The sequence below is a fragment of the Dendropsophus ebraccatus genome, chromosome 9 (assembly GCF_027789765.1).
Source record: "Dendropsophus ebraccatus isolate aDenEbr1 chromosome 9, aDenEbr1.pat, whole genome shotgun sequence".
Classification (NCBI taxonomy): Eukaryota; Metazoa; Chordata; class Amphibia; order Anura; family Hylidae; genus Dendropsophus; species Dendropsophus ebraccatus.
In genome coordinates, this window is record NC_091462.1 from 110,597,296 (window position 1) to 110,612,069 (window position 14,774).

Sequence of the window (14,774 nt, forward strand, 5' to 3'; positions counted from 1 at the left end):
GACCAGCTATTGATCTCCCGTCACTACTGGTGGCCCAATCTCCTTAAGGATGTCAAGGACTTTGTGGCTTCCTGCGCAGTCTGTGCCAGGAATAAGTCACCCCGTCAAAGACCTGCCGGCCTACTTTTGCCCTTGCCAGTCCCGGACCGTCCCTGGCACCACATAGGGATGGATTTCATCACGGACCTACCTCCATCCGCGGGCAGTACAGTCATTTGGGTGGTGACTGACCGCTTCTCTAAAATGGCTCACTTCGTGGCCCTTCCTGGACTACCCTCTGCTTCTCGTCTGGCTCAGTTGTTCTTCCGACACATCTTCTGTCTGCATGGACTTCCTCTTCACATTGTGTCCGACCGAGGCTCTCAATTTGTCTCCCAAGTTTTGGCGTGCCCTCTGCTCGCAGCTCCAAGTGAAGCTGGACTTCTCATCTGCCTATCATCCCCAGACCAACGGGCAAGTGGAGAGAGTCAATCAGATCTTAGGTAACTACCTACGTCATTTTGTTTCCAGCCGCCAAGACAACTGGTCCGATCTACTTCCATGGGCAGATCGAGTTCCACAGGCAAGTCTCCTTTCTATGTTTTTCTACGGGCATCACCCTCGTCCTCCTCTGCCTCTCTCTCCATCATCTGAGGTTCCTGCCGTGGAGGAATTGATCTCTGACCTTCAGTCGATCTGGGAACAGACTCGACAGTCCTTACTCAAAGCCTCTGAACGCATGAAGAACCAGGCTGATAAGAGGAGGAGACCTGCCACAAATTTTCTCCCACCATCTATCTCTCCTCATCACTGTGATCCTGTCAGATTTCTCTCCTCATCACTCCGACCCTGTCGGGTATCTCTCCTCATCACTCGTATCCTGTCAGATATCTCTCCTCATCACTTGTATCCTGTGAGATATCTCTCCTCATCACTCGGATCCTGTCAGGTATCTCTCCTCATCACTCGGATCCTATCAGGTATCTCTCCTCATCACTGTGATCCTGTTAGATATCTCTCATCACTGTGATCCTGTCAGATATCTCTCCTCATCACTCGGATCCTGTCAGATATCTCTCATCACTCTGATCCTGTCAGGGATCTTTCCTCATCACTCTGATCCTGTCAGGTATCTCTCCTCATCACTCGGATCCTGTCAGGTATCTCTCCTCATCACTCGGATCCTGTTAGGTATCTCTCCTCATCACTCTGATCCTGTCAGATATCTCCCCTCATCACTCGGATCCTTTCAGGTATCTCCCCTCATCACTCGGATCCTGTCAGGTATCTCTCCTCATCACTCTGATCCTGTTAGATATCTCTCATCACTCGGATCCTGTCAGATATCTCTCCTCATCACTCGGATCCTGTCAGATATCTCTCATCACTCGGATCCTGTCAGGGATCTCTCCTCATCACTCGGATCCTGTCAGATATCTCTCATCACTCTGATCCTGTCAGGGATCTCTCCTCATCACTCGGATCCTGTCAGATATCTCTCCTCATCACTCGGATCCTGTCAGATATCTCTCCTCATCACTCGGATCCTGTCAGGTATCTCTCCTCATCACTCGGATCCTGTCAGGTATCTCTCCTCATCACTCTGATCCTGTCAGATATCTCCCCTCATCACTCGGATCTTTTCAGGTATCTCCCCTCATCACTCGGATCCTGTCAGGTATCTCCCCTCATCACTCCGATCCTGTCAGGTATCTCTCCTCATCACTCCGATCCTGTTAGATATCTCTGATCACTGTGATCCTGCCAGATATCTCTCCTCATCACTCGGATCCTGTCAGATATCTCTCATCACTCGGATCCTGTCAGATATCTCTCATCACTCGGATCCTGTCAGGGATCTCTCCTCATCACTCGGATCCTGTCAGATATCTCTCATCACTCGGATCCTGTCAGGGATCTTTCCTCATCACTCTGATCCTGTCGGGTATCTCTCCTCATCACTCGGATCCTGTCAGATATCTCTCCTCATCACTCCGATCCTGTCAGGTATCTCCCCTCATCACTGTGATCCTGTCAGATATCTCTCCTTATCGCTCGGATCCTGTCAGATATCTCTCCTCATCACTCGGATCTTGTCAGGTATCTCTCCTCATCACTGTGATCCTGTCAGATATCTCTCCTCATCACTCGGATCCTGTCAGATATCTCTCCTCATCACTCGGATCCTCTCAGGGATCTCTTCGAGCCCGCCCGCCCTGCTCTGACGTCACTAACAATCACTGCCTCCTTTACCGCCGAGACATTCCACCAATCAGCGATGCCCCCGCCTCAACCAACCAGAACGCAGCTGGGGCGTGTCTTCGTCCCTTCCCTAATGACTCCCCACGCAACGGAAAGAGGCGTGGTCCAAAAAAAAGTTCGAATTCCTCCGTCATCATGAACCAATGAAACCAGGCGTTTTTGGCTGACGCATGCGCGCTACGTGCCCTCCATTCACAGAAATACGCAGCCGTCTCCGGGGAGGCCTTGTGCGTGCGGTGACGTCATTACCCGGCGGAGACCGGGACCGGCTGACACGTGATCGCCTCGTACTCCCGACGGCCTTCCTCCCTTCCCCCTTTCTTGCGGTTTATCCTTACCAGCCCGGACTCTAGTGACCATGGGGGACGGAGAGAAGCTCAACCTGGACTCCATCATACAGCGGCTGCTGGAGGGTGAGAGGCGGGCAGTCGGGTAGAGAGAGGGGGAGGCCGCCTCATGGTCCGCTCCTCACACTGCGGTACCGCGCCTGAGGGGATGACGGTGTGGGAGGGGGGTGTACGTGTGTATAGTGCGGTATATAGACGCCGTATGGGGGCGGGGGCGATGTCATAGGGACATTGTCTGCTGGGTGTATTATATGTGATGTGTGGGATCAATAGATAATACATCATATAGACCTTTCCTGGGCCATATACCTATATACTACATAACCTATATATATATATATATATATATATATATATATATATATATATATATATATATACACACACACCTATACAATACATAAGTACTGCACCTATATAATCCTGTATGACTGTGCTACACCTATATAACCGTGTACTACAACTATATAATACTACATAACTGAGCACTACACCTATACTAATATATTCTTCCTGTGTAATATATATATATATATATATATATATATATATATATATATATATATATATATATATATATATCTCCTGTGTAATACACCTACATAGCTATGCACTGCACTTACATAATCCTGAATAACCGTGCACTACACCTATATAATACATCATATATACCTTTCCTGTGCCATATACCTATATAATACTACATAACCGAGCACTACACCTATACAATACATATACTCTTTCTGTGTAATACACCTACATAACTGTGCACTGCACCTATATAATCCAGTATGACTGCTACACCTATATAACTGTGTACTACACCTATATAATACTACATAACTGAGCACTACACCTATACAATACATATACTCTTTCTGTGTAATACACCTACATAACTGTGCACTGCACCTATATAATCCAGTATGACTGCTACACCTATATAACTGTGTACTACACCTATATAATACTACATAACTGAGCACTACACCTATACAATACATATAATCTTCCTGTGTAATACACCTATATAACTGTGCACTGCACCTAATATAATCCTGTATAACCATGCACTACACCTATATAATCCATCACATATGCCCTTCCTGTGCAACACACCTATATAGTACTATATAACTGCACTTTGCCTGTGTAATCCAGTATGACTGCGTACTACATGTGTAATCCTGTATGACTGTGCTGCACCTATATAATCCATCACATATGCCCTTGCGCAATACACCTACAACACTACATAACTGAGCACTACACCAATGTAAGTCAAAATGACTGCGCACTGCACCTATATAATCCAGTATGACCGTGCACACTGGGTCTATAATACTACTTAACCGTGCACTACACCTATATTATCCTGTATGGCTGTGCTTCACCTATACAATCCTGTATAACCATGAACTGCACCAATAATGCTAAGTAAATGCAATGCACCTATATAAGCGTGCTCTGCTCCTATAATACTACATAAGGGTCCTATTACACGGAGCGATTTTTTAAAGATAAACTATCGCAAACGAGTGTTTATCGTTACCCTGAAATCGTTCTCCATATTACACAGAATGATGGTCGTTATTGCTATCGTTTATTCCTTCTGATCTCAGGAAAACAATGGGCAATGTGCTATTACACTGAACAATTAGTGAAAAAATGCGGAACTTGAACGGACGTGGAATTACAGCGAACGATTAACGAAGATTTTAGGTTCAGATCTAAATCAACGATCAACAACATTCAAACAATTTTTCGATCGTTGCCTGCAATTACACAGAACGATTATCATGTAAATTCGAACGCTATAACGATTTTTCGCACGATAACCGTCCCGTGTAATAGGGCCCTAACTGTGCCCGGCTCCTATATAATCCTGTATGACTGTGCTACATCTACTGTATATAATCCTGTGTGGCTGTGTGCTGCTCCTTTGTTGTTCATACATTATACCTCTAGGACATACTGTTCACTACACCTATATAACCCTGTATAACCATACAATACACCTATATAATTGTGCACTGTGCTTATACTCCTATATAACTGTGTTGTACACCTATGTAATCATGTATGACTGCAATTCACTTATGTGATTGCTGTATAACTATAATCCTATGTAAGTGAATTGCACATATATGATTACATAGGTGTACAACAGTTATAGGATTATAGGTATATGGCAGTCACATAACGGTGTACTACACCTATATAACCCTGTATGATACACCCATGACCATACACTGCACCTGTATAACCCATACTTTATACTATGTATACCCATATGTTATACGTACAGTATGTATGATGTATATAGGGGTGTAGGATGTTGTATAGGCATTGTATACAGCAGGTATGATATTTGTGTACGTCCGTAATTGGGTGTATATGGAATTGCATAGTCTATATTATGCAGGGGTATATGATGTAGTATATGGTATACAGGGCCTTAGTCACAGCCCGGCTCTCTTCTTCCTCCTGCTAAATGAGAGCTGAGCTGTGATTGGTTGATCTGATTGTGACTGGAGGACTTCCCGCAGGGGTCTGTCATGCCTCCCTCCATAGTACAGTAGGTTCAGGTCTGCTTTGGGTAAGTGTGACTTACACTATGTCAGAATCTGAGGGTCGGAGCTGCCGCCAGGCCAGGGTTTTCCTGAGTTATGTCCTCCTGACCCCGTCCTTGTATGATGGCTGGAAACGTAGAAGATTGTTGGCCGGAAAAGATCACTCGGTCCATCTACTCTGCCCCTTAGTATTTCTTTATGATCTTGGGATAGAAATGCTGTCTGCATTTAATCTCATGGGACTTCCACATCTGCTGGAGGTCTGTTCCAAACATCTACTACTTTCAGTAAAGTATGTCAGTGAGTTATAAGGATACAACCAATGCCGCCATACTGACATGTCACGCAATGGGCCGGGTTATTGTTGCGTCGGCCATAGGACCCACCGTCTGGCATATACAAGGTGCTTGAGAGGATGTAGAGATCCTTGGTGGTTGCTTAGTTGCTAAGCAACAGACTTGAGTGATGATCAACAAGCTGTGTATAGAGACTATTGTGTACTGTACGTTGCCCTTTAAGCAGGTGACTTCCGCTATAGTATGGAGGAGATCCTTGCCCTCTTGTTGTGGTTGGGTAATGGCCGCAGGTGACCGATCCCTCCCCCCCTTTCCACAGTGTGTTATAGCGGGTCCCCATAGTGGTTGACCTGTATGGATGCATGCAGCCCCCAACCCTTGTTACTGTAGGCTACATGGGGGCTGAGGCCGGAGGGGTCCTGTAGGTCAGTGCTTCTCTCTACCAGTCCTCACCAACAGGTTATGTTGTGAGGGTATCCCATACAGAGAGCACCTGTGATAATACCTGATGCACAGAGTATAATTATATCACCTGTGAAATACTAAGGAAATGTAGGTTACATGGGGGCTGATGTGCCGGGGTTCAGTATTCCTAGCACAGTAACTGATAGACTGATGAAGATGAGGATGACTTGGAGATGGGAGTGTCCGGGTGTCGCCCAGCCCTTAGCTGTTGGGGCATGATGGGAGTTGTAGTTTTGCAGCTGTTTGGGGAACAATGGGACAGGGAATGGCGAACAATGGGACAGGGAATGGCATCAGTCACCTGTCACACTCCAGTAGAGGTGAATACAGATGGGCAGTCACATGACTCTGTACTGGAGCATGACTGTACACACAGCGCCTACATCATGTAACCAGATGACCTCATCAGATGTAGAGTATGAGAATAGGGGAGCCAATTAGATGGCAGCTTTGAGGCAGGGGCTACATGGTGACTTAATCGGGTACAGACCATGTTGGGTGTCTGTCAGTATAAGCGATAGGGGTAACACTGTGATCCCACAGTCTGCAGAAGCGCCACCACCACATATGTGGAGCCGACATCATGTGATCATGGCCAGAGGGGAAGACTGCTTTACTCGTTACAGAAAACCTGGTCAGACCCTCTGGATCAGCGACTATCTAATCCAGTACTAACTCTAGTCTTCATGGCCATGTTTTGAGGATCCTCCTTTGGGCCCTATTACATGGAGTGGTGATCGTCCAAATCAGGCCGATTATCGCTCTGTGTAAGGATATGTGCACATTACGGAATCAGTGACAATAACATCTCACAGATTCCAGACTGCAGGGACGAGCAGTGGAATCCACAGGATGTTATCCGCACTGATTACGTAGTGTGCACATAACCCTAATAGAGACGACTATCAGCTGATCGTTCCTTTAGGTCCACACCATACAATTGTTGGAAGTGCATCACTATTACATGCACATTGAACAGCCTGTGTAATAAAGCATGACCTGTTTGTGTGCCATTGGGATTGGCACTCCTGTAATCCATTATTCCCCAACCTGTGGCTCTTCTGCTCCCATCATGCCCAGTGTCTGACTAGGTCCATTATAGAGCTGGAGGAAGTCATATTGGTTCCTGCACACCTGACTACTATGGTGGGGGGTCAGGGGTTATGTATAGTGCAGTGATCACAGCTCATACTGATCATTGTCCTTGACCTGTTGCTTTCCAGTTGTGACAAAGTTCCAGCTTAGAGGGGAGTGATGGCCGTGCTGCAGGCTGGGAGATGCCAATGCCAGGGTTGGGGGAGCCTTTGGTCCTTTTGTGCTCCTCCCTGTTGCAGTACTACAACTTCCGTCATGCCTGGACAGCCATATGCTGGAGGGCCGTGGGTTTCCCACCCATGTGCTAGTCTAACGAGATCCATTGACGTTTTGGCCGTGATGGAGTCTAGAGTTCTGACTCGGGTTGAGGTGCTCTGGTCCGATAAGAGGCGGTTCATGCGAAGGCATGATGGGAGTTGTGGTTGTAGAACAGCTGTGTTGTCCCAGGACTTTCCCTAGAGGTAATGTTGGGGTTGGATTGGATGTGTTGGATCTCGGCACCTGATTTCCTTATACTCTCATCAGCTCAGTGGCTGCTGTGGGTGTGGAAGTGACCTAATCCTTAAAGGGGTCATCCAGCGCTACAAAACATAGCCACTTTCTTCCAGAGACAGCCCTTTGGGCAGGGTTTTTCTGCTCGGTTCCATTGAAGTGAATGGAGCTTAATTTCAACCCACACCTGAACTGGAGACAAGAGTCATGTTGTCCAAGTGGCCATGGTTTTTGTAGCACTGGATAACCCCTTTAACAATACATCCACCAGATGGTGTGAGAATGGGGAAGGGAGTCAGGGGTGGTGTCTGTCAGAATTCGGCTGACTCCTGGAGCAGGCACACCCCGATCACTGGTCATATATGCAGCTTCTCCTGGCTCCTATAGTCATAGAGGCTTCATGTTACTTATGGTGTGTTTAGATTTTGGAAGCCAAAGCCAGGAACAGACTATAAACAGAGAGCAGGTCATAAAGGAAAGACCGAGAAAGGAAAGACCGAGATCTCTCCTCTTCTAAAGTGCATTACTTTAGCGCTGGACCTTCTGTTGCTGTGAGACACCCCGTACCCCGATATAACAATGTGGTGTGGGATGTGTAGACCCCCCCCCCTGTACCTCTATATAACAGTATGAACCCCGTATGCGGCAGGAAGCTGTACAGATCAGCGATTGTAGCCCAGCTGCCCATGTCTGGTTGGCATCGCCTGCTGACGCATGTCCTGTCTCTGCTATATAGTGTCACTTGGTGTGTGTCTGTATAGTGCGGACTGATGACACAGCAGGTCACTATTGCAGGAAGAATTCCCGGGGGGCACTTACTACTTGTTGCATCAGTCCGCTCCAGGCTCCTATCCTCCTAAATGTACAGCCCCCATCTCTGTGGCTTCCTGAGCGGCTAATCTCCCTCAGGTCGACATTGGTCTGATGGTAAACGTGAAAATCTACAAAGATTCAGGGAGCAAAAACTGTGATATAGGAAGGGTCTGTTTACGGCTAGTGAGAGATTACATTCAGGGCTGATCGGGCAATGTGTCACCATGTTTGATCCTCTTCTCCATTCTCGCACGTTAGTCTAGTACAGACGACTTCTCACTGATATGTACAAGGTCATAGAAAGTCTCCATGTTGTCCGTACAAACACCCTGAGGCGACGACTCCTGCAGGGACTGTGTGAGGCCACATTGTTTTGCTCCCGCTGACTGTTTATACCACCCCATTGGACTCTCTGACCTCCAGTGCAGCTGTCTGTTCCCTGTGTGTCCTTCACCCTGCAGCAGAGCTGTATACTTCCCTGTAAGATGAGAGCAGATCCTTCTGTCGTGTGGGGCCCGACTCCTGAGTCTGTTCAGTCGGTGGGCCCAATCTTCCCCTTGCTTAGTAATAGACATGTAATAAATATATTCAAAGTGACAGATTACACTGGTGGCTGGCTATTCAGTAGTCGATATGACTGGTTTCCTGAGCTGTATACATTAGTGTACAGCGCCTGCTTAGCTGCATATACTTAGTCATAGTCTTCTCTCTCCGCAGTGAAGGGTTGTCGCCCTGGGAAGAACGTGCAGCTGACAGAGAATGAGATCCGGGGACTGTGCCTGAAGTCTCGGGAGATCTTCCTCAGCCAGCCCATCCTTCTAGAGCTGGAGGCCCCCCTAAAGATCTGCGGTGAGTGTGGGGTCTCTTTACGGGGCTCCTGTTTAGTGCTGAGGGAATGTCTGACGCCACCATATTATACTCTTGCAGGTGATGTACACGGACAGTATTACGACCTCCTTAGACTCTTTGAGTACGGCGGCTTTCCTCCAGAAAGTAACTACCTCTTTTTGGGTGACTACGTGGACCGCGGCAAGCAGTCTCTGGAGACCATCTGCCTCCTGCTTGCCTACAAAATAAAGTACCCGGAGAACTTCTTCCTGCTGCGAGGAAACCATGAGTGCGCCAGCATCAACCGCATCTACGGCTTCTACGATGAGTGTGAGTGGTGGGGGTAGTCTCCACCTCCACGGATTGTTCCTTGTTATCGCAGTATGGAGGCTTACACCACCTGCTTTTCTCTACAGGTAAGAGGCGGTATAATATAAAGCTGTGGAAAACCTTTACAGACTGCTTCAACTGCTTACCTGTCGCCGCCATCGTGGATGAGAAGATCTTCTGCTGTCATGGAGGTGAGGGGCTGTAAGCGGGCCTAGTGCATGGCACAACCATTGTCCTCAATAGATTATGGGCTGGTGACCTGTAAAGCATTGCATTAGAGTCAGTGTGAAGTGGCTGATAACGGGGAGCAATAGAATATAACTTCATTTATTGTGCAGCCAGACTGCAGGTGCCCTGTAAGCCGTGTCATAGCTGTGAGGTGCCCGGCTGTCCGCTGTGCCTGCTTCCCGCGGCGCCTACATTGTCTGTATTTAGATTTACTGTGGGTCATGGGATATTGGGTTGATGTGGGGGTTTATATTCAGTTCTGCTTTTTATAACATTAACAGGGTACTCAAGTGAGAGAATAAATCTCAGATCAACTGGTCTCAAAGTGTTATAGATTTGTAACTTCTATTTTAAAAAAAAAATGCAGTCTTTTAGTACTTGTCAGCTGCTGTATATCCTGCAGGAAGTGGTGTATTCATTCAAGTCTGACACAGTGCTCTCTGCTGCCACCTCTGTCCATGTCAGGAACTGTCCAGAGCAGCAGCAAATCCCCATAGAAAACCTCTCCTGCTCTTTTAAAGGGGTTTCCCAATGAAGGCCGTTATTTAAAGGATATAGTTATTGGGCTCTGATCACTGGGACCCCTTGTTGACTAGAGCAGTGGTCAGAACCCAAGGACAGATGGCACTTAGGGCTGTATGAGCAGTGCTGAGTACAGTGGGCACAGGTCATGTGACTGAGCCCCTTTCCTGTGACCCGGTGCGGTCATCAGGGAGTCACCTCCCCCGCACAGGATATGATGGCGTTGGCCTCTTACCTGCAGCATTGTGTATATGTATGTACATGTATATTCTGATCTCTCATCTAGGTCTGTCCCCCGATCTGCAGTCCATGGAGCAGGTCCGGAGGATACTGCGCCCCACAGATGTTCCTGATCAGGGTCTCCTGTGCGATCTCCTGTGGTCTGACCCTGACAAGGACGTTCTGGGATGGGGGGAGAATGACCGAGGGGTGTCCTTCACATTCGGTGCTGATGTTGTAGCAAAGTTTCTTCACAAACACGACCTGGATCTGATCTGCAGAGCGCATCAGGTGAGTGTTTGTGTGCGATGCTCTGCAGGCTTGCCATCGCCCCTCCCCCTGACCTCACTCTTCACATCTGTCTGTAGGTCGTGGAGGACGGTTATGAATTCTTTGCAAAGCGACAGCTGGTGACTCTCTTCTCTGCCCCCAACTACTGTGGGGAGTTTGACAATGCGGGGTCCATGATGAGCGTGGACGAGTCGCTGATGTGCTCATTCCAGGTCAGTTCTGTCATCTTATGTCTGCTTTTACCTGGTCACTGCTGATAGTGTAGGAGTCTGCTCAGACCTCTGCAGGTTATTCACTCTATTCCTCAGTGGACTTTATATAAATGGGTTTACATACACAGCTCCTCTCCTGTCATCAGACTGGGTGTGGAGCTGAATTGTAAGGCCCCTTCACACATCCAGAAAATCCAGATTTCCGAACCCTTAGGGATACATTAGTGACTGACACCCTTCAGGATATGCCAGAATTCTGGCACCGATGCCCCATAGACCTCTATATGGGACTGCTGGGATACTGAAACCGACTGCACTTCCCCTGGGACCTCAATGCTTCCTGCCACATTCACAACAACCTTGTTTTTTTTTAGTTTTTTTTTTCTTTTTTTAATTCGGCTGGGGGGGGTGTTAGGACGTGCATTTGGTCGGTTGCCCGGCATTCTCAGTATGATGGTCACCCAGCTTTCCCAGCATTTTGTAGTCCGCATGATGGAGGTACTGGTATGTATTTTTATTTTATTTTTTAAGCTGTCTGATCAGGTTTTCCTGATGTAAAAACTGAAACTGCCATGTTAAGGGGGCCTAATAATACACACAACCTGAGGACATGGGTTACTCTGTATTTTCAACAGTAGTTTATAAAGTTTTGTGTCCCCCTCTTCCCAATCCTGGATAATTGTCTTGGACTGTTGTACTTTCCTCAGAGTTTGGACTGATGCATTTCTTTCTCTCCCTCAGATCCTAAAACCTGCTGACAAGAAGCTCTTTGCCTACGGAGGTGTCAACCAGAGCCGCCCAGTCACCCCACCCCGAAACTCTGCCAAAAACAAGCAAAAGAAATGATGTGCCCCCCCCACCTCCTCCCCCCCACGTGGCCCCTTCCCCTTTATTCCCCCTGACACACTGACATTGACCTCCCTCCAGGACTCCTGTAATCTCTCTGCTCCTCGGAGGAGGACTCTGATGGGCTGGGAGCCATCACGTTACCTCGCACTGACACAAGGGGCTCCAGGGATGAAGACCACCCGTCACAGGAGCCATCTCTGCCTTAACCCTATGGACCTGGCCGGCAGGAAGTGGCTGGCTCTGAGATGTGCAGAGTCCATTCCTCCTTGTGGTGCCTTACTGCAGTGTGGTGACTGTGCGGCAGACACAATCTCAGGGCTTTTCTTGCACACAGTAGCGAATCCCACCTCTCCCCCGGCCCACCATCGTGGCCCCTCCTCTGCATCACGCATACGGTCAGCCTTGTGTCTGCGCTCATTTTTACGTTGCCTTTTTAATGTTTCTTTTCTAAGCTGCTGAGGTTGGCACCCTGTGGCACTGCCAGTCTAAACCGTTACATGGTCTGGATTGCTGGGGACTGTAGTTCCACAGATGCTGTAGAGACCACAGGTTGCCCACCTGTCTGTTCTGTGTCCCTATGGGAGGACACACCAATGCTTGAAGGTAGGGGTCAGAGCGGCACCAGATTTGCTGTCTAAAGAACTACTAGGTTAGAATGATGAAGCAGAGCCCAGTCTGTCGTAGTCTCCAGTACCCAAGCAGTATGAATACCCTCCAGCTGTTACAGAACTACAACTCCCAGCGTGCTGGGAGTTGTAGTGTTTCCAGTCATCAGTCTAAATTAAACTACTCCTGCTGCTCCTCCTCCGGGTGTGAGTCTCAGCTCGATCTAATGTTGAGGGCACAGACTGGGTGCTGTAATCTGGCATTGTGGGGGCGGTCAGGATTACCGGGGCACAAGATGAAGGGTGAACCAACCACTATGGCGACTCTCGGTTACTGCTGTAATATCTTGCACTTGTGTCTCACTTCAGGTTTGGTATCAGTCACTTGCTTTGGTTGGGAGCTGCACATATTGAGGGTGGCGCCCCCTGGTGTTTGTGACTGCTACTGCTGCATATGCAGATTATCTACCTGAAAGCTGCTGCGACTTTTCTAACGAAATTCCCATTTTTCTTTTCCTTGTGCGGATCCTCATGTAACGCGTATGGATGGCACTTCTGTGGCCGCTGAAAGTATTCCAGATCTGGACATCTGTTACAATGTAGAGATTCTTCTGAGATGTACATGTGTTCTATCTGCCTCCAGAGCTGCATTCTCAATTCTACACCGGTCAGAACGGACTTGTCCCCTTAGCCATAATGCTTTGCATGTCAGAAAGCTGTAGGTCCGATGTAAACACTACATTTCCCATAATGCAACATGAGGTGCAGTGCATTGTGGGCTGACAGGTAGGATTGTGATTACAGCTCTGGAGGGGAGTGGATGTAACTTGGGATCAGCATATATTGTAATGATATGGAGCCTACGCTCTTATGCGCTGCTCAGGGACCAATAGACGCAGTGTTTCCAGTGTAGGGGTCATCTGAGAATGGTGCCGTGTGCCTCTGCATTCAGCTGTACGTGATGGGAGGTGTAGTCCTGCAGAAGCTGCTCTGCCTCCCGCACCGTCCAGCGTTTACATATCGGATCTATGGCGGCTGACCACAAGTGGGGGGTAACATTCCTGTGTCTCTTCCCTGTTGAAAAGCTAAATTTTTGGCTTTTTAATGAGAACTTTTTATCTTTGTCTGGAATGAAATGAATGTAGAAATAATCCCGGCTCTTGTCTTCCTTGGGATTGGGGGGGGGGTGAATAGGGGGTTTGATAAGGGTCATCTCTGCAGTGGCTGGACATGGTGGTATAATTTGGTAGAAATTGTGCTTACAGCTCCTATGCAGAGCGATATGTGTCTATGATCACACTACAGACTGACGCTGTAATCTGATCCAATGGTCTTGTTCCTTTATATATCGGTGTAGCCCCACCTATTGCAGATCTACAACTCCTATCATGTCCTGCCACTCACAGGCTGTTAGGGTATGATGGGAGTTAAGGGTAGTCTACACAGGACGATTATCAGCCAGGAGAGTTGCTAGAAACTAGCCTTGGGCTGATATTTGGCCTATGTAAAAGTGATCAGCTGAGGAGCAGAATCTGATCGCATCTCTTGGACTGTGGCAAAATGTATTGTGTAGACCAGTGCTTCTCGATTCCAGTCCTCACCAACACGTCACTGAGTATAATTAAATGATTTATCCAGCGCTACAAAAACATGGCCACTCCCCTATTTTCAGTCTGACACTGCTCTCTCTGCTGACATCTCGAGACAGGAACTTTGTTGGTTTTCTATGAATCCCCATAGAAAACCTCTCCTGCTCTGCACAGTTCCTGTCTCGGCCAGAGATGTCAGCAGAGAGCACTGTCAGACTGAAAATAAAACATTTCCTGCATGACATACAGCAGCTAATAAGTATGGGAAGACTTTTTAATTAACTTCCACTAAAAAAAATCTAATCTATAGAACTTTCTGACACCAGTTGATTTGAAAGATTTTAGCTGGACAACCCCTTTAAATCACCTGTGAAATGCTAAGGCGATCCTCCAAAACATGGCCTGTTGGTGAGGACTGGAATTGAGAAGCACTGGTGTACACAAGGAATGTGTGGCCAATGGCAAAGGGAAACTGACAGTGCAAATATACACATAACCTATATACATTTCTGGTGTCTGTTTCCAGATCACACAGCAGTGCATACTTGTGTTCTGCTGCTGTGTGATCTGTCAATCATTGTGAGAGGGCGACTCTTTGGGCATTCACATGTCTGCAAAAACAGTCTGTGCATGGGGGGGGGGGGGTATTCTGGGAGTCGGTGATTCCTGGCATCACAATTCAAAAATCCTATTTCCAATTGGGTTGGGGGAGTCCATTACAGGCATTCCACGTCCTGTGTTCTGTACGGAATGTGTGAATGCAGCCTAAAGGGGCTCTT

General features: G+C 47.6%; 1 protein-coding gene across 1 annotated transcript; it reads left to right on the forward strand.

The window, feature by feature from the left end:
• The first annotated feature begins 2,336 nt into the window (after positions 1-2,336).
• LOC138801490 (serine/threonine-protein phosphatase PP1-gamma catalytic subunit A-like) lies at positions 2,337-13,557 on the forward strand. Its single transcript, XM_069984381.1, has 7 exons — positions 2,337-2,654; positions 9,040-9,171; positions 9,250-9,480; positions 9,567-9,671; positions 10,517-10,740; positions 10,818-10,952; positions 11,694-13,557. Exons 1-7 carry the CDS (start codon positions 2,600-2,602, stop codon positions 11,796-11,798), a joined length of 987 nt encoding a protein of 328 aa, XP_069840482.1. The 5' UTR covers positions 2,337-2,599; the 3' UTR covers positions 11,799-13,557.
• The last annotated feature ends 1,217 nt before the right edge of the window (positions 13,558-14,774 follow it).